The sequence below is a fragment of the Dromiciops gliroides genome, chromosome 6, assembly GCF_019393635.1.
Source record: "Dromiciops gliroides isolate mDroGli1 chromosome 6, mDroGli1.pri, whole genome shotgun sequence".
Lineage (NCBI taxonomy): Eukaryota > Metazoa > Chordata > Mammalia > Microbiotheria > Microbiotheriidae > Dromiciops > Dromiciops gliroides.
Window position 1 is genome coordinate 19,798,185 of NC_057866.1, and position 26,745 is coordinate 19,824,929.

Sequence of the window (26,745 nt, forward strand, 5' to 3'; positions counted from 1 at the left end):
CAAATTCTCTGACTCTAAACCTAACATGCTTTCCATTATATTGTGAGAAAGTTATTAGTAATAGGGGTTGCTGAGAGATCATGGCCTGACCTTACTTAAGGTCATCCCAGAGTCAGGAAGTTACCTCATTCAAAACCACTCCTACCTGAAAACCTTGTTCCCACCAGAGGATCTATTCTCTGAACTCTGACCTCAGCACAACTGCACCAAACCACCCTCAAATCCAGTGAACCAATAGGTTTGAGTGATGCTAACCAATTAGCTTTGAACAATGTGTATGGGCCGGCTCTACTCCTACCTTCAGCAAGCTTGCACAGACACTCATGCTCTTTTGCCTGGGGAACTTGGAGAAAGCAGACACGGGGCACTAGGGTTCCCCATTCTCTCTCTTTTCTCTCTTCTATTTCCTAACTAGGCTTTCTTATCTTTCTGAGCCATGCATGCTCCCTTTACTAGTATTTAATATACTTTAATAAATGTTTAATGCCCCCAAACTGGTGCAGTAGCTTCTAATTTCTAATTAACAAATACATTAGAAACCTCAGCTAATTTTCCCCAAACTTGGGACAGAAATAAGGCTCCACAATATCTAGCTTAGAAAGATTCCTGGGGAAGCTAGGTGGCCCAATGGATAGAGCACTGGCCCTGGAGTCAGGAGGACCTGAGTTCAAATCCAGCCTCAGACACTTAACACTTACTAGCTGTGTGACCCTGGGCAAGTCACTTAACCCCCATTGCCTCACCAAAAAAAGAAAGAAAGAAAAGAAAGATTCCCATCTTTCTTTAAACTCTTTTTTTTGGGGGGGGGGCGGGGCAATGGGGGTTAAGTGACTTGCCCAGGGTCACACAGCTACTAAGTGTCAAGTGTCTGAGGTCAGATTTGAACCCAGGTACTCCTGAATCCAGGGCCGGTGCTTTGTCCACTGCGCCACCTAGCTGCCCCTCTTTAAACTCATAATTTTTGTCATTCATTGTGTTATATTCTATTCAATTAGTATAGTCATTTCTCAGTCATTGGGCACAATATTTAAAACATTTCCCTCCATTTCTATTACAAATAGCACTTTTATGAACACTTTGTGATGAATGCAACATATCTTTCTGTCACTGACCTCCAAAGGGTCATTCTTGGATTTGTTAATTCAAAGGGTATGAATAGTATGATAACTTATTCCATATAATTCCAATTTGCATTGAAGAATAGTTGAAAACATTCCTGATTCCATGAAGAATGTGCCTTCCTTCTAAACTCTGCAATTTTGCTTGTTCTAACTTTTAGCACTTTTGCCAATTTAAAAGTATTGTGTAACAATTGGAATGACACCACCTGCTGGAGACTTACTGTAGAAGAGTTCTGCCCATGAAGCAAAGGTCTTTGAGGGCAAGACCAGGAGTCTTTTCTTTGGCATCAGGAAGTGATGCGTGGTAGTGGGAGGAAGAAGGAAGAGACTAGCACTCTGGCTGGGTCTCTTTCCTCTGGACTCTGGTGGAGAGCGGAGCTAGAAATGTGCTCTCCCTTTAATAGATAGGAATCTAGGCCTTTCTCTCTCTCTTTACCAAATTCTTATTCTCCTTAATAAATGCTTAAAAGTCTAACTCTTGCTAAAGCTTATAATTTATTGGCAACCACTCATTAGATATTTTAGACAGTTTAGCTAGAATTTTAGCCCTTAACAGATGGCGCCCACAAAGGGACCTTGCAATACTATGTATTTGTTTTAAATTGTATTTTATTTATTGTTGGGGATTTTTTTTTTCATATAATGTTTTAAAGTTTGTTCCTCTCCCCTTGAAATTTCTTCATATAATTTGACAAAGTGTCTATTAATAAATATTCTTATAATTCTATGTCTATTCCCTATAGACTTTCAAAGTTCAATTTTAATAGTGACATTTGGCACATTATTTCCCCCCAATTCCAGTTTTTTTCTCCTTAATATAACTGATTTCACTCTGCTTTTGCAAAAAAAAAAAATTACTCATATAAAATAAAAATCTCCTACTTTGCCTATTTATGATTATTTTCAACTTTCACTGGCCATGAGCTTTTCCTTTATTCACAGTTACTAAGGTGTAGTTTAGGGGCAGCTAGGTGGCTCAGTGGATAGAGCACTGGCCCTGGATTCAGGAGGACCTGAATTCAAATCCAGCCTCAGACACTTGAGACTTACTAGCTGTGTGACCCTGGGCAAGTCATTTAACCCTCATTGCCCAATCAAAACAAAACAAACAAACAAACAAAGATGTAGTCTTTATTATCTATTAAAATAGCTGGGAATTTTAAACTTTAAATTGTTTATCCATTTAAAATGAATTACATCATGCAATCTTGATAGAAAGTCATTTATTACAAAATCCTTTCCACTTTTCTCAAAACTTCTTTCTACATACAAAGTCTCACACAATGTAGTATGCATTATATGCCTCATTAATTAATAGACTGATAAATTCATTTGCCTTTAGATTTAAAAATTTTTTTTCAATTTATTTTTTTTTGCTTTTAGATCTTAATGACATAGTATATTCTATTATTCACATTTTCCATTTTTAAATAGGTACATAAATTTTGGTAATTATGGCTATAGCATTTAATTTCATATAAAGTGGTTGTAGATACTTTTCCTTACAAAAAATACCTTGAAATATATTCAATATATTGTAAACTGTTACATTTGGTGTATTTAGTTTGACATGTGTAAAAATATTGTTGGATAAAGATTTTTATCATTATTTATTATGATTGGTTTTATTAATGTATCAAATGCCTATTTTCATTGTCATCTGAAAGATTTTTTTTCTGAAGATTCTATCTAAACCTTAGTTCTTGCAAATAGTTTTCCACTATACTAAGTATTTATGTGCATTAGGTTTGATGAGCTTTTGTGTCCCCATTGGACTGTTTTGGCTACACATAACCTCTAAATGTAGGTCTATTACATTATTTTTCTATATCCACTCTTTCCACTGGTATGGAAGGACTTTATAAGAGAACTCAGGTAGAGTATTCTGTTAGAATTTTTCTTACTATGCCATTCATCAAACACTTTTGTTTTGAACTACCTATATTGTCTTTATGACTACATTTATCCCTTCCATGTAGTGACTTTTCCCATTGCAATTTTGATATATCACTGTCACCAGAAATCAAATGGAATTTTTGGGGAGTTTTACAGAGGCTCCAGATGACATACAAAGGTCAGGATATGACACATACAAGTTTAGAAACTCAGAAATGCATAAACTATATGTATAGTATTATATGATATCAATTTTTAAAAATCTTTTAATACCCTAATAGTTCAGACTTCTTCTCTGGTAGAACAGAGCATCAAACATTTTTATATGGATTTTCCAGACTGCTGGGGTGCACATGCCCCAAACCACCGTGTTGTAGAAGGGATAACTGTATTAAAGCCAAAGTTAGCCTCTGCAATCTGGGCCAACATTATCCATGGCATTCTGGTCCATTGTTAGTCATCCTGACTTTTATTTTGCCACTGGATTTCAATGACTCTGGAAGAGAGAGTGAGGCTGATGACTGTGCAAATCTGGCTCACTTATATCTAATTCACACACGAGTCAAGATATCACAACATATTGTCATTGATCCTCTTTGAAAATGAAGGATGAACAAAAACACTAAAGCCAAATGCTCTTATAGGGGCAAAATTATTAAGTGTGTTGATCTAAACAATACCTTGAAATTAGTTTTCTTCCTTATAGAAGTATTTTGCATATTATTCTTCAAGGTTCTTTCTTTACTCTCTAACATTTTAAACTGATATTTGCATGTTGCTCAGAATTCTTCATATACAATTTTACTTATAAGAACAGTAATAATAACTTATATGTATATAACACTTTAAGGTTTACAAAGCATTTATGAATATTATTTTATCCTCACAATAAACCTGTAAGGTATTGCTATTATTATCTCCATTTTATAGAAGGGTAAACTGAGACAAAGGATAAGTGACTTGCCTACATTTACATAGATAGTTTCGGAGACTGGATTTAAATTTAGGTCTTCCTGACTCCAAGCACAGCATTTTGTCCACTGTCCTACCTAGCTGTTTTTTTTTCTTTTCTTTTCTTTTCTTTTTCTTTTCTTCTTTCTTTCTTTCTTTCTTTCTTTCTTTCTTTCTTTCTTTCTTTCTTTCTTTCTTTCTTTCTTTCTTTCTTTCTTTCTTTCTTTCTTTGTGTGTGTAGGGAAAAAAAGGATTAAGTGACTTACCCAGGGTCACACAGCTAGTAAATGTCAAGTGTCTGATGCTGGATTTGAACTCAGGTCCTCCTGAATCCATGGCCAGTACTTTATCCACTGTGCCACCTAGCTGCCCCCTACCTAGCTGTTTCAATCAAAAGAAGCTGTTACAATCAAATAAACATTTATTAAGCACCTGCTATGTACCCAACACTGTGCTAAGTGCTGGGTATACAGTCAATAAAAAGGCAGTACCTGTCTTCAAGTTATTATAATCTAATGGGGAGAGACAACACGCAAAAAGGAAGTAAGAAAACTGGGGCAGAGGGATGTAAGAGAACATTCAATGTAGAATGGATTACCAATCCTTTGTTATGAGAGCTTGGGTTAAAGAATTGCTGTGTTGGGAATAGTAATATCACATCTTATTATGCTAGCAAGTGAGGGTTGAGATCAAGAATATTATCAGTGCATAGTAAGAAGTTCATTGAGGGACTGTGGTAATTTATCTATTCATGGCCCTGCTTCAAGTTCCAACTTGGTGATATATAGTGCTGGTGAGTCCTATGAAGCCCAGGATGAACAACTCTATTTGTAGAAGCAAGCCTAGGTATAGGCCGGAAGATCCTAGATGGGAGGCAAAAACTGGCAATTTGAGGTGGGTTTGGTCTGAGAAGGCCCCAAGGTGAACAAAGAAGCCAAAAACCTAAAGCCTGTGCCTGGGGCTTTGGTTTGACTCCCTGGGAAGACTCAGAAGGGAGGAGGCCACAATTACTTTCATAGTAGATATCTTTTTTTTTTGGTGAGGCAGTTGGGGTTAAGTGATTTGCCCAGAGTCACACAGCTAGTAAGTGTTAAGTGTCTGAGGCCAGATTTGAACTCAGGTACTCCTGACTCCAGGGCCAGTGCTCTATCCACTGCACCACCTAGCTGCCCCCATAGTAGATATATTAATGATATGAAATGAAGAAGAGAGAAATAGAGAGAAGTCTCATTGAGTGATCTCTTGTGAGAAAATAGAGAATGAGGAAATAGTGACTAAAGATATATTATTGATACATTTAGTACACTTGTCTATTATAATTATATGAAATCACATAATGGAATCTCTTCATTAATCTGTGAGCAGGGACTGTGTTTTGATATTCCTTTATCTCTCTAGTGTTTAGTATACTATCTAGCACTTAGTAGACAATAAATACTTGTTAACTTGATTGCATAAATTTTAGATAGTACATGATCTTTCTGTAGATTATTGAAGCAATAATATGTTTCACAATTTCCTTCAAGAAGGTAGACTTTTTTTATGCTCTTTTTAAATTTTTAAAAAATTTTTTAAAGATGGATGGAATTATATTCTGATGGTAGGTTGAAACAGATAACCATTGTGGAAATGGTATCTGGGTATTCTATCAGAGATCATTAGCTGGAAATGATAAAAATGAATGATAAGATAAAGAACTTAAAGTAGTCATTTTAAAAAAAAATAGGAATCATGAGACAAGTGGAAAAGAAATGGAATCTCAATTAAATTTAAGTATTTGTTTCACAAAACTAGGTAAGGATTTTTTTTTCATTGCTACAATGACACCCTTGTTCCTCAGATTATATATCTGGGGGTTATACATTGTGGTCACTATATTGTGTGTGTGTATATATATATATATATATATATATATATGTAATAAGTAGCCATCTCTGATCTGGGTGAAAAAATTTTAGGACATATTATTGATGTCGCTCATCTGTTTATTATTTTTGTAGGAGGATGGATATGAAAAATATATTTTATTTTCTCATCATTATCTATCTATCTATCTCTTTGTCTGTCTGTCTGTCAGTCCATCTTTCTTCCCTGTACTAACCCCAATGCTAGTCCACACATATTTTATAGAAAATTATTTTGAAAGCCATATAACGTAGGAAGCAATTAACAATTCAGCCTCAAGTCTAAGGAATATGTTATAGTGTTTTGTTATGTCTTAGACAATTTTCCCATGACATGAGTATTTAATAAACATCATGGCCTAAAAAGTGTTTTCCTAATACAAGAAATTGTGTCTCTGGTCATCCTATCCTTTGGAGAAAGGGAATACCTATGAGTTATTGGGCTCTCTCACAGGTGAAGTTTCTTGCTCATTGTAACTTTCTGAAACAGGGGACAATATAGAAGTGACAGTGCCTTAAAAAAATACGTTAAATATATGATCATTGCTTTGTAACTTACAAAAACCTTTAATAAACTTTGTATGAGAAAATGCACTTTAAAATTCAAGAATCTATTTGAGTGACCCTTGACTTAAAAGTGTATCTTTCAATTACATTAATACTCAAAGGACATTGAGACACTAATAGATCCAATTATTTTGACAAAAGAAAATATTGAATCTCAAGGAACTAGTCTTTTAGACCTTTGGGACTGGTCCATGCATATGCTTGATTTCTTCTACTTTCATAAGAAATACTAAAAAAAAAAGTTGAGATGATTATTTTTAAGGCTTGCTATTATCTTTCCCGGAATAACACTAGAATAAATTTTAATTGCAGCCGAGGTCATCAGAGAGTTTGCAAGAAAAGAAAGTTAGTCTGAAAGTTCAGTGGGATTCATTATGCAGTGTAGAAAGGAAAAAGAGATGAAATGTATTTTGGTAACAACTTCATTATTTTTTTCTTTGCTATGAAAGTAATTCTTGATATAATGGTCCCAATAGTCTTACTTATTCTAAATCCTCATTAGATCTAAATTAATGAGCACTGAGAAAAAGCTAGTTAATAAGCCCATGGGGCATTCATTTTGAAAAATTGTTCTGCATTGTAAGTCTATCATGCCAGTACCTAATACAAAGTGAAAAAAGAACAAGGCAGATCAGATTGACTATATCTTTGAAGTTAGAAAACATTTTATTGTGGGACCTCCAGATATTAAATTTGGCCCTCACAACATTGATTTATCAAGATAAAAACTGCTTTCAAAATCTAAATTAAAAAAAAGAAAGAAAGAAAATCTAAGTTTCAATTCCAAAATTCCCTCTTGAGGATTCATTTTGATGCCCATGCTGATGTTTATTGATTGTGAGAACATTGGGTACTTAGAAGAAAACTATTTAATAATTCACTCTATTTCACTAGAAAAGAGCCAAGAAAGATACATTCTATAGAAGCATTTAGAAGACTGGGGTGAGAAAAGGTATTACACAGTTTGAGTTATTGCTTCCACAATTCTTAGATATCAGTGCTAACCTGCAATAATGCAGTGTATTAATAACAATAACAGTGTGCTAAAATGGGAAGCATGCTTCCTCTGGAGTGATGGGACTTATTATCCTGCTTTCTAATTCTTTCTACCTATACTTGGCTTCCCTAAATAGATATGAAAGCTGGGTATACTTAATCTATATTTGTGAAAATAAAAATCTGTTGTCATTGTTGTTTTCTTTCCAAAATAATAGACCCCTTGAAATTGATCTGTGGACTCCCTCTCCCTACCTTCCCACACCCCTCTGGGGATTCCAAGTTAAAAATTCGTACTATAATTCACTATCATGGTGTTAATATGGCTTTGAAATGTCTAAAGTTTTAGAAGTAGAGTATAGGGGGCAGCTAGGTGGCTCAGTGGGTAAAGCACTGACTCTAGATTCAGGAGAACCTGAGTTCAAATCCGGCCTCAGACACTTGACACTTAGTAGCTGTGTGACCCTGAGCCTATTTTTCGCCAAAAAAAAAAAAAAGTAGAGTATAATTACTGATAGATCCTAACTAAAGAAGCTGAAAAACATTTGAGTACAAGTATATCAAAAGAACAATAATTGTCAATAAATGGATGAGGTTCAGCTTAGCCAATAAGAGGTCAAATACCAGGAATCAGCAAGATTAATTATTAGGCAAACTTGTGCTAGTAATAAATAAGCATCATAATAAAATCAATACAAGATAATTTAAAAGTTCCTTGTACATTGGCAAATTAAATTCTAAAGAATGGAATCCATTCCTATATACATAAGTATGTGTGTATGCATATATTATATGTACACCTATATATACATAAATCATATACTTTTATACATTTGTGTGTATATATATATATATATATATATATATATACACACACATATATATATTTATTTATTTATTCCAGAAAAAAGTTAATTAGGCTTAATTCTACATAGGACAACAAATTGGGGGGAAATCCTTAAAAATACTTGCAGTCTAAAATAAGTAATTTTTATAACATATATTGTGAATAATGCAAAAGAAATGTATACACGAATGTTATTCAGGTTCAGAGGTTCTTTATTACACCTCGTGGATAGGAACCAAGAACCAAGAAAGACTTCATAAAGAAGTTGACAAAAGGAGCATATCCTTAACTTGATACTCATTCTTGAAAGATGAGTATGGTTTTAACAGGAATGTTTTTTAAAGACATAAAATGAATAATCTTTCTAAATGTTAAAAAGGAATCCCAATAGAAGAAAAAGTAAAATCATCACAACAATAAAAAATCTTTACTTTTTATTATTTTAGGAAAGAAGAATGTATTGCTTATTTCAGGGAGTATGGAGGAGAAAGAGGAAGTAAGAAAACTTTGATTTGGTCATTTGATTGCCACAGTAGTCCTCTGAAGTAGATGTTATTCTTTTCACTATTTTAATAGTGAGGAAACTGAGGGTACTAAAGCTTTTGTGATTGGTTGAAAATTAGACATCTAGTATGCATCTGAAGCAGAATTTGATTTCAGGACTCCAGACCCCATGTGTTTTCCACTGAACCAGGATAAAATCATGAATATAAGTGTAAGAACAGGACATGGGGAAAAAGATAAGAACTGTAAAAGACAGAACATTGTTGTTTGTAGTGTTAATTATGGATCTCAGAATGCTTCATTTCCCCCAAAATTCATGTACATAAGATAATCTAAAGCAGTGGGTTTGTTATAAGGTATAATATCAAGAAGATAGTCTCTGAACGCCCCAAGTGACAATTTTTTTAAGTGAATTATACAGTCATTGTAAGAAATCACCTTTCTCTTTGAGACTATTTTTGGAGTAATGAATACAGAATTGAAAATATCAATATATGACAAAACACAAAAAAGGACCTATCTGTTTCTAATTGAAAATTCATTGTTATCATCACAGTCATAACAAGGTTCCTCTGCAAGACAATAAAATAGACGGGAAGTTTAAAAAGAAGAAAAAAGGAAAAAAGAAAAGAAGAGAAGAGAAGAGAAGAGAAGAGAAGAGAAGAGAAGAGAAGAGAAGAGAAGAGAAGAGAAGAGAGGAGAGGAGAGGAGAGGAGAGGAGAGGAGAGGAGAGGAGAGGAGAGGAGAGGAGAGGAGAGGAGAGGAGAGGAGAGGAGAGGAGAGGAGAGGAGAGGAGAGGAGAGAAGAGAGAAGAGAAGAGAAGAGAAGAGAAGAGAAGAGAAGAGAAGAGAAGAGAAGAGAAGAGAAGAGAAGAGAAGAGAAGAGAAGAGAAGAGAAGAGAGAAGAGAAGAGAAAGAGAAAAGAAAAAAAAAAGAAAAGAGACTTTTAAGCTCTAAATGATAATTGAAAAAGACAAGGAGGAACTTGTCCATCATGCTGCCATTCTCTTTTTCTTTTTTATTCATTTATTTTGTTTGTTAATTTATTTTTGAGGCCACTCTATGGCAAAGTAGATAATGTGCTAGATTTGGAGACAGGAAGATGCTCAATTCAAATCATGTCTCACACTCATTAGCTGTGTAACTTTGAAAAAATCATTTAATCTTTCTCAGGCTCTTTTCCCTCATATGTAAAATGGGGTTGTGTTAGTGGTACCAATCTCAAATTGTTGTACTGCATGACTAATATGGAAATATGTTTTCCATGATTGCCCACATAGAACCTATATCAAATTGCTTGCCTTCTCAGTGAGGATATGAAGAATAATTAATAATAACTGAGGAAACAATCCAAGTAAAATAATTTAGTAGCTAGTCAGTCAGAATATAGAAGTCAGAGGACTCCCCAATCAGGCCAAAGATCCTGAATACAGAGTGAAGCAGATACATGCTCATACATACATACATACACACACACACACATATATATATGTATAAATGTTTATGTCCACACAAATATATAAAATTAATCAAATGAGACCAATTAATTATAATAAAAACAACCAGGATACAAACCAAGATACAAAATTAGGTCATTTAATTTCTAACTGTAGGAAATATTAGGGAATTTCCAAATGGAGAGGGGAACGAGTGAGTTTCAGTGTCCACTATTCATAAAATGATAAGATGTTGATTAATTCTATCTAGTTATATGTGTGGAACAAGAGCTGTATTATATAACCTAGTTCCCCATGGATGAATAATAGGAAAGATGGAGGAGAATATATGTGGCAGCACAAGATGATGTCAGTATTCATGAGAATCTGATTGATTCTCCTGAACCTCACATTAAAGTGACACCATTTCTTCATTTTTCTCATCAATTTCCCCGTTCTGATTGAGATGAAGAGGTCAACCCACCCTCCATTATTACCTTCTCTATAAACCAGATCAAGAAGGTTCATCTTTTCTTCAGAATCAGAATCATGTAACAAGACCACTAGGTGTCACTCTATCCCATAGTTTAGGACATCAATGCATAAAGCAAAAATTATACCTAATGAAAGAAAAGCTAATTTTGAAAAATAACATATTACCCTGTAACCAAGTAAAGCAAAAGGAGGGATTTCATCAAGGGTCTTTTGGCACAGGTAGTTGTGTTTCTGCTATAACCTCTTGAATTTCATAAAGGCTGGTTACAATGTCCCCTGATTGATTAATATAGGAAAAGCAGGCCCTTCCTTGTGATAATGTAATAAGATCAAGGACCACAGTATTTTGTAAGGCCAATTGTAATAAAGAAACAACTTCAATTTGGAAGGAAGAAATGGATTCACCAGTGACTTGGGAAAGGTTCTCAATTTCAAGTGATAAATTTTGAATGGCCTGCTCTAACACTGCCACTCCAATGAATGGTATCGGGGGCTAGAGAATCTTCTTCCCTAGCTAATTTTTTTTTATTGGGTTATTCACTAATGTTTCTCTTTTTTCCCAACTATGCTACCACACACCTAGATTTCTAATAGTACTTCTTCCCACCAGTCCTATAGTATATTAAAAATTGAGACTAATAGGACAAAATAGGCAAACCTATGCATTCCAAACCAATTTAGGGGAAGGGAGACATAAACATAATCTCCACAAATAAAAATCAAATAATACAAGGGACACTGAAATCCATGTAAGACTGGTGGAAGCTAAGCTTTGATGGACAAAACTGCTGTCAGATCAAATCTAAGCCAAATCATTTCTGGTGAAATTTGCAAAGATAACATACTTGGGTTCATGATCTGCATATTTCATATAAAAACAAGTGGGGAGGGGCAGCTAGGTGGCACAGTGGATAGAGCACTGGCCCTGGAGTCAGGAGGACCTGAGTTCAAATTTGGCCTCAGACACTTAACACTTACTAGCCGTGTGACTCTGGGCAAGTCACTTAACCCCAATTGCCTCACTAAAAAACAAAAAAACAAAAACAAAAACAAGTCGGGGAAAAAACTCTCATTTTATATCAGGGAAGGTAATACTAAGATTATAATTGCTTACTTTGCCAAAGTTAAGGGTATTATGGGGCCATAGTATTGGGTAATATGTAAAGGTGGTAGAGGCATAATAAGAGAAACAGAAATAAATGTGAGACTTAACATACTGCTGTACCCCTAGGAGAGATTGATCTTAAGTGAAATTTAGTCATTTCCACTGGGGCAGGGGGAGGTCATAGATCTAGAGTTGAGACAATTTAGGATCTTTCTACTAGAGGTATATAAATTATAGTGACATAAAGCCACAATCGCAAAATTTCCTTTCAAAGGTGAGGTATAAATAGAACTTGTTTGTGAGAGAATATTATTCTCTTTGACAGGGATAACTTTCCATGACTTCAGTCCTCTTTGGTGTTTGTGATGATATACCCAACACCCATGAGGTCCAATAACTTTCAAGTGATATAAAGTTTGCCCTATTTAATTGTGTAATTTAGTAACAGCACTGAATCTTTTTCAGTTTTCCTGGAAATAGTAAATGGGGAAGGAGAACACAACAGTTAATAATAGTAAAACTAAACAACAAGAAAAGCTCAATTTGTACAAGAGGATAATGTTATCACTAAGGCTTATGGGAACATTTATAGCATATAGTAACCAAGTAAAAAGAATTCATTTTGCTATATGTGCCAAAAGTTCCCAAGAAGCAAGGAGATTACTTTCTGAATTCTCCATTCTCTACTCCCCTTTGAGAGGAATTGACCAGAGAGAAAGGAATAAGAGGGGGGAAAATGCTGAAGTCAAAGCAATATAATGATTACCAAGATAATTTGTCACAATTAAAATTATTAAAAATGTAAAACAGGTAATGAAACAAAAAAGTATCCACTTTCTCTCTTTTCTTCTTCTTCTTCTTGTTCTTGTTCTTCTCTTCTTGTTCTTGTTCTTGTTCTTGTTGTTCTTGTTCTTGTTCTTGTTCTTGTTGTTCTTGTTCTTGTTCTTCTTCTTCTTCTTGTTCTTCTTCCTTTCTTTGAGTGAGGCAATTGGGGTTAAGTGACTTACCCAGGGTCACACAGCTAGTAAGTGTTAAGTGTTTGAGGCCGGATTTGAACTTAGGTACTCCTGACTCCATGGCTGGTACTCTATCCACTGCGTCACCTAGCTGCCCTCAAAATAAAATTTTTAAAGAAGTATTCCCTAAATACTCAGAAACATAGAGAGGTAAGTGGTAGAGGACATAAAAATGAATATAAAAAGGTTTTCTACTTTTATTATTACTAGGAGAATTACTATTATTATTACTAGGAGAGATAAAGCAAGATTGGATGTAAATAGTGATAATATAAGATGTAATATGATCAATTTAATAGGGAACCATGAGAAAAATGTCATTTAGATTAAGATAATTCATCTTCTATAAGGGAATTTAGAGAAAACTTGATGATATCTGAGTTGGGCACTGAATAATTGAACAATTAATATTATTTTAATGAGGAGAATGGAAAACAAAGATTTTTTCCAAAATATATGGATGGAGAGTAGATGGAATAAAGAAAACTCCTTCCAACTCATTATTTTTGGGGGGAGAAAGTTTTATTGCTTGCATAGGTTAGTAAGTTCCTACAAATGAGAATAAATAGAACAAAGCTGGTTTTAAAATGGAGGGAAAATGAAACAATAATAAATAGCAATAGTTGAACCAAATCAATTTAATTTAATTTAGTTCAACACAAGGAAACAAAAAAAAACATGTTAATTATATATTGAGAATTATTGCTAGGAGATGAAGAATGAAAGGACAAAACTAAGTAGTCCTTTTTCTAAGTTATTTTACATTATATTTTCATTAACACATTTGATGAATTGGAAGAGACAAGTACAGGATTTTTCTCTTAAGCACTATTGCATTAGCACAGAGAATATAAAAATGAAAATGGGTGGATTTTGCCTATTCTGATTTCAGTCTGCAACTTTATCACACATGAACACAGCCGCAAAATGACAGTTAAAAAAAAAAAAGAACAGAAAGAAAGAGAAATCTCTTTATTCTAGTAATTCAGTAATAGCTAAGTTGAAACCAGGGCCTAAATTTCTGCTGACTGTAATGATTGGAATGATGCCACCTGCTGGAGACTTACTGTAGGAAAGCTCCAACATGAGGAGAGGGCCTCTGAGGGCAGGACCATGCATCTTTTCTTTGGCATCAGGAAGTGACGTTTGCTTGTGGGAAGAAGAAGGGGGAGTCTGGTGCTCAGACTCTCTCACTTTCCTGAGGACTGGTGGAGAAGGGAGCTAGGAATGCTCTCTCCCTTTAATAGATAGATGAATCTTGGTCTTTCTCTCTCTCTCTTTACCGAATTCTTATTCTCCTTAATAAATGCTTAAAAGTCTAACTCTTGCTAAAGCTTATAATTTATTGGCGACCACTCATTAGATATTTTAGATAGTATCGCTAGAATTTTAGCCCCTTTCAAGACTAATACATAATATTCCAAATGTTCTCTTTCAAAGTACTCACTGAGAAAGTACTCTTTGGTGGATTATCTTTCTTAAGGCATTTTTAACATCTTTGTTCCTCAGACTGTAGATAAGTGGATTCAACATGGGGATAATAAGGGTATAGAAGACTGAGGTCACTTTGTCGATATCTAGAGAATGATCTGTGCTTGGACGTACATAAATGAATATCAGAGTCCCATGGTAGATGGTAACTACAGTCAGATGGGAGGCACAAGTGGAAAATCCTTTCCTTCTCCCTTCAGCAGAACCGGTCTTAAGGATAGTGACTATGATGTAGGCATAAGAAAGGAGGACAGTCAAAAGACATATGGCTTCAACAAGACTAGCAAAGACTACTAGAACAATATCGTGAATATAGGTGTCAAAACAAGACAGGGAGAAAAGAGGGGAAATATCACAAAAGAAATGATTAATTTCATTAGAACAAAAAGACAATTGGAATGTGTTTGTGGTATGAATAATGGAGCTCATGGTTCCACCCAAAAAAGCTCCAAAAACCAGCTGGCAGCAAACTCTCTTAGACATTACTACTGTATAGAGCAGTGGGTTACAGATCGCTACATACCGGTCATAAGCCATAGCAGCCAAGAGAAAAGATTCTGTATCCACTAAAGAACAAAAAAAATATAATTGTGTTGCACATCCATTATAAGAAATAGCCTTCCTCTCTGAGAACAAATCCACCAGCAACTTTGGGGCTATGACTGAAGAGTAACAAGCATCTATAAATGATAAAATACTGAGGAAAAAGTACATAGGGGTGTGTAGATGTGAACTGGTTGTGATCAATGTAATCATTCCAAGGTTTCCCAATAAGGTCATGGTATAGATGAAAAAGAACACTAAAAATAAGAAAATTTGAAGCTCTGGGTGATCTCTGAAACCCAGGAGAAAGAAATTTGTCTCCATGCTACTATTTTCTTTGTCCATCTCTGTAGTCCTCTGATTTCTGGCCTGTGTAAGAATAAGAATGGTTATGTAAATGGTGTAGATCAGAGATATCAAATACATAGCTTTAGGTGCACCACATTCCCTAGTGTTAAAGGAATTGATTGAAATGGAAATGGGAAATATTAAACAAAAAAGAAATAAAAATACAACAGAGATATGTAGTTCTCTAAGTTATTAGGCTATCTGTAGTATTTTTAGTGATATCCCCTCCCGCCCCTGCCATTTCTGTTTTCATTTGAGACCACTGACATGGAGTAAATGGTGGTGAATTGTGCCAGGGAAAGGTAAGAGATGTCTGGATTCATTTGGTTATCCTTAAATCAGTCATTGTAGAACTGATTTTTTTTTTCTTTTTTTGGTGAGGCATTTGGTGTTAAGTGACTTGCCCACGGTCACACAGCTAGTAAGTGTTAAGTGTCTGAGGCCACATTTGAACTCAGTTTCTCCTGAATCCAGGGCTGGTGCTCTATCCACTGTGCCACCCAGCTGCCCCCTAGAACTGATTTTTAATCATGATTTTTACCTTCCCTCATATCTAGGAAGGTTTAGAACTGCATCATAATATGAAAAGTAAAGCATAATATACTTAGTCCCCTCAGCCATCATTATTGTCCCATATCCCAGGGATGATGATCTACTGAAAATGCTGAATAATTTACTCTACCACTCCAAGCCTCTTCTCCTCCAGACAGGCCAACAATGCTGCACTGTTCTTATACTTAGTAAGGGCCCTGCTTGCACTGCCTTGGAAGTAATTAGAAGGTAGAACAATCTCTAAATATGCCATTACATTGTAATAGTACAGGCTAAAGGAAAACCAAAGTGTGACTATTTTTCTTTAAGTGATAAAACAACAGGTTTCAGTTTGCCAAGATTTCTATAAATGAACTAAGGTTTTGAGAGAGAAATATTTCCATTTTCAGTTCTCTTTATCCCATAAATTTTTTTTATCACATTTGTTTAACAATATGTAGAATTCCTTAAGTTATACTGACCACAGTGGCATTTGTCTGTTATACAATAGATTCCAAAAGGCCTTTATGTAAATATATATATATATATATATATATATATATATATATATATATATATACACACACACATATACACACACACACACACACACACACACATATATATATATATATATATATATATATATATATATGAGCAATCACATTTCTATGGCTTTACCATGAAATTTGAATAAAGCATGGAAAAGATCTGAACTTGTTTTCTCTTTTTTCCATGTTACTCATATTTCACTGCTCAATGATAATATAACAAAATACATCTTGCATTTATGTCATAACTGACTTCTTAATTAGCTGACTTAATTCTTCATTGATAGAATAGGATTATACTTTTAATAAAAGCAAATGCATGCCATGCTTAGGCTCCATTATTTATAGTAGAGTCAATTATTGATTATATTGATGCATGAAGATCATACAAATCCTGCAAAATCACACCCAAAAATGGGAATAAACACTGATGAATCTGTTTCTTCATCCTGGGTAGCTCCTACCATTTTTTATCATGAATAACTATTATTGGCATCAATATCATACTTTACTCAGCATACTTCCCTCATTAAACTCTAAGTTCCTAGAAAGGAAAAATTAACACAAATGAGTGTCAGATATTGTGAAACACAATGAATTTGAACTAAAACATACAAATTACAACTTACAAATTAATGGGTATATGCAAAACACATATGGATTATTTGGAAATAACTTTTAAGGGGTAACAATTTAGCCACTGGGAAACTATCTTTTTTCAGAAGATAAGCTTTGAAATAAATCAGAGGGGCAGCTAGGTGGCACAGTGGATAAAGCACCAGCCCTGGATTCAGGATGACCTGAGTTCAAATCTGGCCTCAGGCACTTGACACTTACTAGCTGTGTGACCCTGGGCAAGTCACTTAACCCTCATCACCCCACAAAAAAAAGAAAGAAAGAAATCATAGAGAATAATTGATCCTATGAGGAATGAGAAGGAGATGAAATAAGATGAGAAGAGAAAATGTTCAAGTAGAGAGATGGCATGGAGATATGATTTGATATGTTCTTCTCAAGGAAAAAAAAAGTAAGACTGTACTGATGTATTATTGAGTATATAAGGTATAAAGATAAATGTATGAAAGAGCCTGGTTCTGAAGTGCTTTAAATTCTAAACAAAGGCCTTTATATATTATCATTTAGGTAATAGGGAATCACAAGAATTTATTGAGGGGAAGAAATGGGGGAATGACATAGACAGATCTATATTTTAGTAAAATCACCTTGTCAGATGAGTAGAACATTGATTGCAGGAGGGAGAGATTAAATTCTTGGAGACCAATTATTGCAATGGTCCAGCCATTAGTCATTATTCTAACCTTCCTTCCTATGTAGGAAGGTTTAGAACTACATCATACTGTGAGAAGTAAAGAGTAATCTACTCAGTCCCCTCACCCACCATTATTACTCCATATCCAAAGGCTGATACTGGAAATTCTGCATGATCTACCTTACCACCTATAACCCATAAAAGATGGTGACTCTGTGAGTAGAGAGAAGGGAGCTTAAATGAGCGATGTTAGAAAAGTAGAAATAAGAATATGTGGCATTGGCCATAATATTATATTTAAAGGTGGTCTTAGACATTTAGTCCAGCCTTATCATTTTTCAGATAAATAATCAGAAGCTCAGTAAGTTAAAGTGATATATGCAGTATTACAGTTGTCACAGATGTCAGTGGTTATTTTGGACTGAATCTTCCTTCATATGCTTATTCCTGGACTTTTGTAATAGTCTGCTGATTGATCTCTCTGGTTAAAGTTTCTCCCCACTCCAGACCATCATTCACTCAGTTGTCAAAGTGATCACCCTATCACAAAGTTGACCATATCACACCCTCTATTCTCATTCAAATCACTCGTGGCTTCTTGTTAGATCCAGGATCAAGTATAATATGCTCTGGTTGGTGATTAAAACCTTTCATAACCTAGACCTTCCTCCATTTCTGATCTTCTTACACCTTTTTCCCTTCTACATTCTTTGTGACCCAGTGACACTGGACTCTTTGGCATTCCTCACATATGACACTCCAACTTCAGAATCTTTGCAATTGTATATGCTTTCCCCTAGGCTTGTAATTCTCTTCCTCTTCATATCCATCTTCTACCTTCCCTAAATGCCATTAAATCTCATCTTAAATTCCACCTTCTGCAAGAAATCTTTTTTGTTGTCCTTTAATTATAATTTCTTCCCTTTGAGATTATACCCAATTTATCTTGATAAGGACATCATCTGACAAATAATGAGACCTTAATATATTCTTGTTTTTACTGTGAATTTTTTTTTTAATTTTGGTCTCTGCTTTTTATGACTTTTCTTTCTCTCCTCTACTTTTCAGTGGTAACCAATCACTATTTTCACTTAATCTGCCTATGAATGACTTTCTCCAACCATTGAAATCTGTTCAGGGTTTGATAGCCAGATTACCAAATTTTTAGAGCAATGTTTAAAAGAAGAGTAAATAGACTCCTACTGGAAAATTTAAGATACTATTGTACAACCCTCATGACATTTAGTGAATTCACTTTGTCACTTTCACTTTATTCAAAAACTTTCTTTGCTTCCTTCATAATTTCCTACATTTTTATGGCTAAATAAAACTATGAATGATTGATGTTTTCTTTATCTCTGCTTGATACTTTATGCTTTTCAAATCATCATCATCCTGATCATCATCGCTACAGAATAGGTCACCCTATTTGCCCAAGTTGGAAATATAATGACTGCCTGACCCTACTAATGATTATGTTGGAAGCTTTGGTTAATTCTGCTACTAACCTGCATCAGTCTGCGCCTCCTTAAAGAGACCTGTGGCCCTCTTCTGGGAATTTAAGATTTAAGTATAAGATTCACTGTAGATACCCCATAGAATTAAATCTATTTTAGCTTAATAATCTTGACCTCACGAAATCTACCAGTCTCATCATTCTCCAGTAACAGGGATGAAAATGTATGCACCCATGATCAACTTCATTCTCTCTAGATCCTTCTTAAAATACAGCATTCAGGATGCAGAATGCTTTCCCAGGTATAGTCTTTCCAGGGCATTGTAGAGGAGCGATGTCTATTTTCCAGTCTTTAGCACTATTCTTCTCCATGTTGCTAGATTCATTAGATTCTTGTCATGTAATTCTATTCACACACATTAAGGTTAGAGGCCACTAAAACCTGCAGGTTTTTTATTTTTTTGAAAAATTGTTCTTTAGCAACACATTTCTCATTTTGTCCTTATGAAGTGGCTCCCCCTTTTATCACCATTTGAAGGGTAATATCACATTTTCTTTTGGACATAGTTGTTTAATCATCTTAAGTTCTACTGAAGCTCAGAACTTCTGAGCATAAGCAACTCACCAGTCTCAGCCTCCACAAATAGCAGGCATTATTGGCATGCGTCACCAAACTGGGCTCAATTCACTTTCATGTTGTTTTTATCGTTTGTCCCTCATCATCACTTTGTACTAGCTAGGAGATGTTCCACTAACCTCAATTTGGGGAAAAGGAACTGATCAATTAAATGATTTAATCAGAGCTTACAAATTGATGCAATAATAGAAGACTAGAAGGCAGGTATCTGAAAAAAAAAGGATCCTTTTTCTATGATCAAAATATGACAGTATTTAGAATTGCTATAGAAACAATTTCAATTCTTTAATTTTATAAATTAAGAAATACATTCCAAGGGAAGTCACATATTTTAGCTATATATACAGAGGTTTTGTCTGTATAGCAGGGCTTTTTCTATGGTGGTACACTGCATTGTGATATAGTCTTCACTTCTCATAAATCAACTTCTCAATGCATTTCTGATAGTTGAGTTTGGCTTAAAAGTATTCCTTATGGTTAGCTCTTATACACCATTATACCCTTCTCCTTTTAGACTGTTATATAATCAATAAACAGTTGTGTGTTTGTGTGTGTGTGTGTGTGTGTGTGAGTGCCAGGAAAAAATAATTTTAAAATTAAAATTGGGGAACTAACCTTTATGTACGAAATGAAGGTGCCTCAAACTTTTAAAAAAGGATTATCATGTCTTGTGTTATGAGTTCTTCCAAACCTAGAGTACTTACCAAATTATCACCTGTTTATCTGCTTTCTTTGTAAACTGTTATCTGTGTAAGATGGATGAGTTTTCAGTGGGAAAAAAAAATAAGTTCTCTTAGGCTAGTATTATTTCTTGATTTGGGCTACTAATACCTTAGTATCAAACACATCACATTTTCTAATTAGTGAGAAATAGCCCTGCTCTGGAAAAGAGCACTACTCCTCATATCCCAAATGCAGCCCATAGTTTCCTAGGAGATGTAGGGACATTTTATATTTGACTCTGTCTTCTTAAAGTCATTTCCTTGATAAGGTCACTCAAAGTTGCTCTCAAACTTTGATACTTCTAATTACCAAGTCCCAAAAGAAACAGACACATGGGGATTTGTGGAATGTACTCATTGGGAACTAATAAGATGCAAGATGTAATTTGTTCTTCATCATTTTCAGACACATGAGAGAATCATGTCTAGGTATTAAAAATGTCAGCTTTTTGAAGCTATGGAAAGAGGCTCGTCACTCTGTGATTCAGGTAATTAGTGAACTGGTAATCAATTTTATCCATCAGCTTTAGGAAATACAAAACTTGGGCCACCCATGTGACAATGGGCTTGTATGATAATATAATTCAATGGAATTCAACACAAAATTTTAAAGCATTTAGGATGTTACATGTAGTATGAGCCACACAGAGCATACAAAGACAATACGAAAAAGTAGTTGTCGTTGCACTTTTATTTGGAGACAAGAATGTGCACACATTTAAGTCATTACTGTAGGGCCAAATTTTAATTGGGGAGTGTTAGTTAGGCAGCTCTCTGCAATATTGGGGAAAGGAAGGAGAGTGACAGCCTCTTTTTAAAACAGAACAGGCGGGGCAGCTAGGTGGCACACTGGATAGAGCACCAGCCCTGGAGTCAGGAGTACCTGAGTTCAAATCCAGCCTCAGACACTTAACACTTACTAGCTTACTTAACCCCCATTGCCTCACTAAAAACAAAAACAAAAACAAAAAACAAAAAACAGAACAGGCTTTATTAACAAGAACCAACTTAAAAACACAAGTAAGATTAGTAGAATTAAGGGAAAGGAAAAAAAAAAGGAATGGGGGATGGAAAATAATACCACCTGAATCACACCAACTTTGGGCATAATTCCAAATTGCTCTGCAGAATGGTTGGATCAGTTCACAGCTCCACCAACAATGCATTAATGTTCCAATTTTCCCACAGCTTCTCCAACATTTATTATTTTCCTTTTTTGTCATATTAGCCAATCTGATAGGTGTCAGATGGTACCTCAGAGTTGTTTTAATTTGCATATCTCTTATCAATAGTGATTTAGAGCATTTTTTCATATGGAAAAAGATCGCTTTGATTTCTTCATCAGAAAACTGCCTGTTCATATCCTTTGACCATTTCTCAATTGAGGAATGACTTGATTCGGCTTTTAAGATGGCCTGTAATTGCCTTGGTTGTTTCCTCTCTAGTAAAAGTTTCCATAATTATCCTGGTTTCTCCTGAAAAAATTTTCAAGACCCTCAGTTACTGCTTGCCTAAGTTCTTGCTTTCTAGTTCTACATTCTCTCAATGAGTGTCCTTGTTTTTCACAGTACTGGCACATTTTTCCTTTCAATTACCCCTTCTTCTCCCATTATACTTTAGGTTCTTCCAACATAATTGACTCTTACCCTTGCCCTCTGTCTATGTAAGCTCCTTTTAAATGCTCTAATAATGATAAAGTTCTCAGAAGTTACATATATCATCATCCCATAGAGAAATGTAACCAGTTTAGTGTTATTGAATCTCTTATTATTACTCTTTCATGTTTACCTTTTTATACTCCTCTTGAGTCTTATCTTTGAATGTCAAATGTTCTATTCAGCTCTGTTTTTTCATTAGGAATAGTTGAAAGTATTCTATTTCATTAAACATCCATTTCATCCTATAATATTAGGTTGGTTTGCTGGTTAGGTTATCCTTGGTTATAATATTAGTTCCTTTGCCTTTAGGAATATAATATTTCAAGTCTTCTATTCCTTTATCTTGGAAACCTCTCAATATAGTGCGGCTTGACTGTGTTTGAATTTTTTGTTTCTAGATGTTCTTCTCTTCTCTCTCCCATTATTGTTCTTCTGTTCTCTAGGACAAAACTGTATGTGACCCAAGAAAATCCATGAATATGATAACTATTAAATTGATATTATGTTTTTCTGTCTGTCTCTGATCTATTTCAAAGGAGGATAGGTATCATGTTCTCTGATCTGATTCATTTTGTAAGAGATATAAGATGTAATTTCTTTGATCTGTTTATTTATGTTGTAGGAGATTAAACATTATTTTTCTTATCTGTTTATAGGAGACAGGCAGATACAAAGCTATATTTTAATATTTAATAGTTATTAGTATAGTCATTTTGTAAAGACATCACAACTTCATTGTGTAAAAAAGATGCAGCTTTTTAACTTTTTTGGAACAAAGAAAAATGGAAGGAAGGAATGAAAGAAGGAAGAAAAGAAGGAGAAAGGGAGAAATGGAGGGAATGAAAAATGGAGGGAGGAATGGGGAATGATCATTTATAAATTACATCAGTAATTTTAAAGGTAATAAAGAAATAAGATCTGATGTATGTTAAAGGAGATAAAAGGCATTTTTTTAATTTTTATGATTAGTTTTACTGTAGAAAAGAAAGGGCCCCATGAAAGATAGTAACATTGATGTTTGGGGTGCATTGCAAGATGCTATTAAGGCAATGTGATAGTTGACTTTTTATTTTCTTTTTGTTCTTTCCACAAAGCCCACCAGAAAAGCAAAGGATAAAAATGTTTAAAGAAAATTATAATCCCCCCCCAAAATATTTAAAGATTTGAAACAAAATTAAAAAACAACACATCTTGTTTGGATGAATTGAAAGTACCTGACCCAGACAAACTACATTCCTGGCACTGGGAAAAAATGGTAGATATATAATTTCTGTGTCATTGTCAGTGACATTTGAGAGGAAAAAGAGAGGAGATATAGGGTGTAGTTCATTATATCCATATATGTACATATATGGATAGAAAAATACATGCAGACAAACATATATTCAAACACACATATGTTTACATGTACATTTACACATGAACACACATCTTTACAAACACATACACACATGAACAAATATATATGTGTTTATATGTGCATGTACGCATATATAACATGCACATAGAAATACACATGCATGCATATGTATGTAAAATGATTTTCTGTGACTCAATCTGGGAGGGACCTACAATAATGTTTGTTAAGGGGTTTAGAACCAGCCAGAAATAAGGCAGTCAGTAAATAATTCTCCTGAAAGATGCTTCCTCTGTAATTTCAAGGACATCTAATTATGCAAAGAAGACACTATGGCTAATTACTTACTTTATGGCCCATGGGAATGAGGAAACAACAACAACAACAAAAATTAGTAATGGGTTCTCTAGAGTCTGGCTCTCAAAAGTCCTCGGGGTAGATTTTTGTTGCATACTATTGTCAGCATTCTTTTCTCCCATTTCATTAAGTTTTCTTATCTTTTACTTTTTAATCCATTCTTTAGAAATCACATATGTAGAGGCAGTAGACAGTGTCTAGGGTCTGTGTCCCAAGAGTCTTTGAATCAAATGCAAGTTCCTTAACATAAGGACCATAATAAGATTTCAGGTACAGTAAGAGGACATTTCTTTGACTCTGAGCTTTCTGTGAAGCAGAGAGAACCATATTCTCCATATAAAGTCAGTGAAAAGACTGTGATTTTCTGTTATAATGTATACCAATGAATTAAATCTTAGTTTTACCATTAAGGAGACATTAGGAAAGTATCTAACCATAAAATTGTTATATCACAAGTTACACTATCTGTATTATGGACATAGGAAATGAAGCATCTATGACAATCTATGTTCTGGTGAGTAGATGTATCTGTATTTTACTCCTATAACCTTTTTTTCTGGTCTTTTGACTGGAAAATAGAATATTCCTACATTCCCCAAACTGGAAATCAGAAAGGAACTAACCAAAAAAAATAAGGTATTGGGAGGTCTTATCTGAGACCATCCTCATCATCCTTATCACCATCATCCATATTTTGGTCACCATTCTTCTGAAGGGAAGCGAATATCAGTGAATATGAGGCAAGATCATAGAGAGTCTCTTACTATAAGAGGTTGTCAGTAGATGTGGGAAGATGAGACAGGTGTATAAAAATGCCAATACTAATACTATGTAGCTATTGCTAAATGTCCCCTAGAAATTACAATCAAGATTTTAGAAATTGAGGTAAAAGAGGAGTTCCTGTGGGTGACGAGAGTAGGATTGTCAACAAAAGCTTAACTTCATCAACCACTGTCTCAGATGCTAAATTTAATTTAGTAGCATTCAAAAGAGAAGTCATCATGCTCTTGGAGAAATGATATATACAAAGACAAGAAGGCATGAAGGGGTGTGCATGTGTGTGTATGTATATGTATATATGTGTATATCTATTTATCTATATCTATATATTGATATAGATATGGGAAATGAGCAGAACAATTTGGCAGCAACTGTGACTTCATATAATGAAATTGTTGGAAGATAATGTTGGAGATGATCAAAGTTCTATACCTGGCAAATATAAAATGAAAAATGCATACTGAAATTACTACAGAGGGGTAGAAAGGAATCATAATATGGTCTATATAATGATAAATTCAGAATAAGGGAAGCATTGGTTCATTTGTAGCCTATGAAACAACCAAGCTAAGTCAAAATTGGGGATGGAGGGAGGTAGGGAAATGAGTTTAACTTTCCACTCCTAAATAATTTTCAGAAGTTATAAATTAAAAAAGAGGTCTGCAGCTGTATACTTAGAGGTAGTTCAGATGTATGAAGCTTCTTATAACAATGGAATCAAAGATTCAGGCCAAGCACAAATATTTACCATTTAATTTTAAAACTTAGGGGCAGCTAGGGGGTGCAGTGGATGGAATACTGGCCATGGATTCAGGAAGACCTGAGTTCAAATCTGACCTCAGACACTTGACACTTCCCAGCTGTGTGACTCTGGGCAAGTCACTTAACCCCAATTGCCTCACCAAAAAACAAACAAACAAACAAACAAACAAAACAAATCACTTAATCACATTATTTGTTCCTATATTACCATTATGAAATAATATTCTTAAAATAATTCTTTTTAGAACTATACCCTCAAGAAGTTTTGGAGTAATATACAATTATAAAACCTAAACAAACACAAACTTGCCATCACCTTAAATATTTTTCAATAAGTTATTATTTTGATTACTTGAGATTCCTTAATATAATAAAACACTCTAATGTTCTCAGTATGAATAAGTATGAAGCAACAATAAGTCATGAAATGAAATTTGGATGGAAAGTGGAGAAATTTGAATATCTTGAATAGAATAGCATAGAACCAAAATTACTGCAGCAGAAATTGCAAAGAGTGAAATGTAGGCTTGATGTCAGACAGATCTTGTGAACACTGAAAGCTTATTAAAAGTGAAAGAGAGTGACTCAGTTGGTGAGGGGATCTGCAGGTTCCAAGGTCATTTCTCTTTCTCTTCCTTTTAATACTTGTTTTTGCCAATTGTTTACAACTTATTTCAATATTTTAAAAGACTAAAACTATAAAAAAACAACAATATAAAACTACATACAATGACATGAAGGAACTCATAATGCATGTTATACAGGTTAACATCTGCATACTAAGATCCATACTAGTACTTAAAATAAAAGCAAACACCTAAGGTGTGTTAAGAAATTGTCTTAAATCTTTGAGAAGAGAGACTTTCAGATTTATTCACTGGAAAGAGAATTGTCAAGGGATGTTTTGAAATTATAGATTTACTCAATTCTGAAGGGAAATTTTAAACTTTCTCCAATTAGAAAAGCAGATATAGATCATTGAGACAATAGCTATGGAGAGAGCAAATGTGTGGAGCTAATAATATCCAATGTAATGATGGTATAAAGAATATACACTTTTCTGTATACATGAGAAATAGGTTAAGCCTTTCAAAAGGGAACAAGGACAGATAGGTCAGCATAGAAAAGTCATGATAGTAGGTCAAGAGATGATGGAAATATTTGAAAAAATTAGGCAGTTCATGAAAATTTGTATAATGTCAACTATTTGCTCCAACATTACAGCAGAATGATGATAATTAAGGAAAACATATCCTCAAGAGATAAATTTTAGTCTGGGGGAAACAATGTTAAATAAATGGAATAAGCTAAAATTAGCACAGTTAATGAAGAAAAAGGAGAGAAAATATATAGAATAGATTTAATCTCCATGGCTGCAATGGAAAATTGAACAGTATAATTCTTGGATAAAAAGTGTCAATAGAATAAACCACACATCTGTATTC

General features: G+C 34.4%; 1 protein-coding gene across 1 annotated transcript; it reads right to left on the minus strand.

The window, feature by feature from the left end:
• Positions 1 to 11,393: 11,393 nt before the first annotated feature.
• Positions 11,394 to 16,778, minus strand: LOC122731894 (olfactory receptor 1020-like). The gene is made up of 3 exons (XM_043972144.1): positions 16,760 to 16,778; positions 14,296 to 15,218; positions 11,394 to 11,420 (listed from the first exon to the last, which is right to left on the minus strand). Exons 1-3 carry the CDS (start codon positions 16,776 to 16,778, stop codon positions 11,394 to 11,396), a joined length of 969 nt encoding a protein of 322 aa, XP_043828079.1.
• Between the last annotated feature and the right edge of the window lie 9,967 nt (positions 16,779 to 26,745).

Coding starts and splice junctions, on each gene's coding strand:
- LOC122731894 (XM_043972144.1), bottom strand. Junction 11,421..14,295: donor GAAAGATAATCCACCAAAGA/GTACTTTCTCAG, acceptor TTATTTGTGGAG/ATTATGTTTATGTCTCCCTT.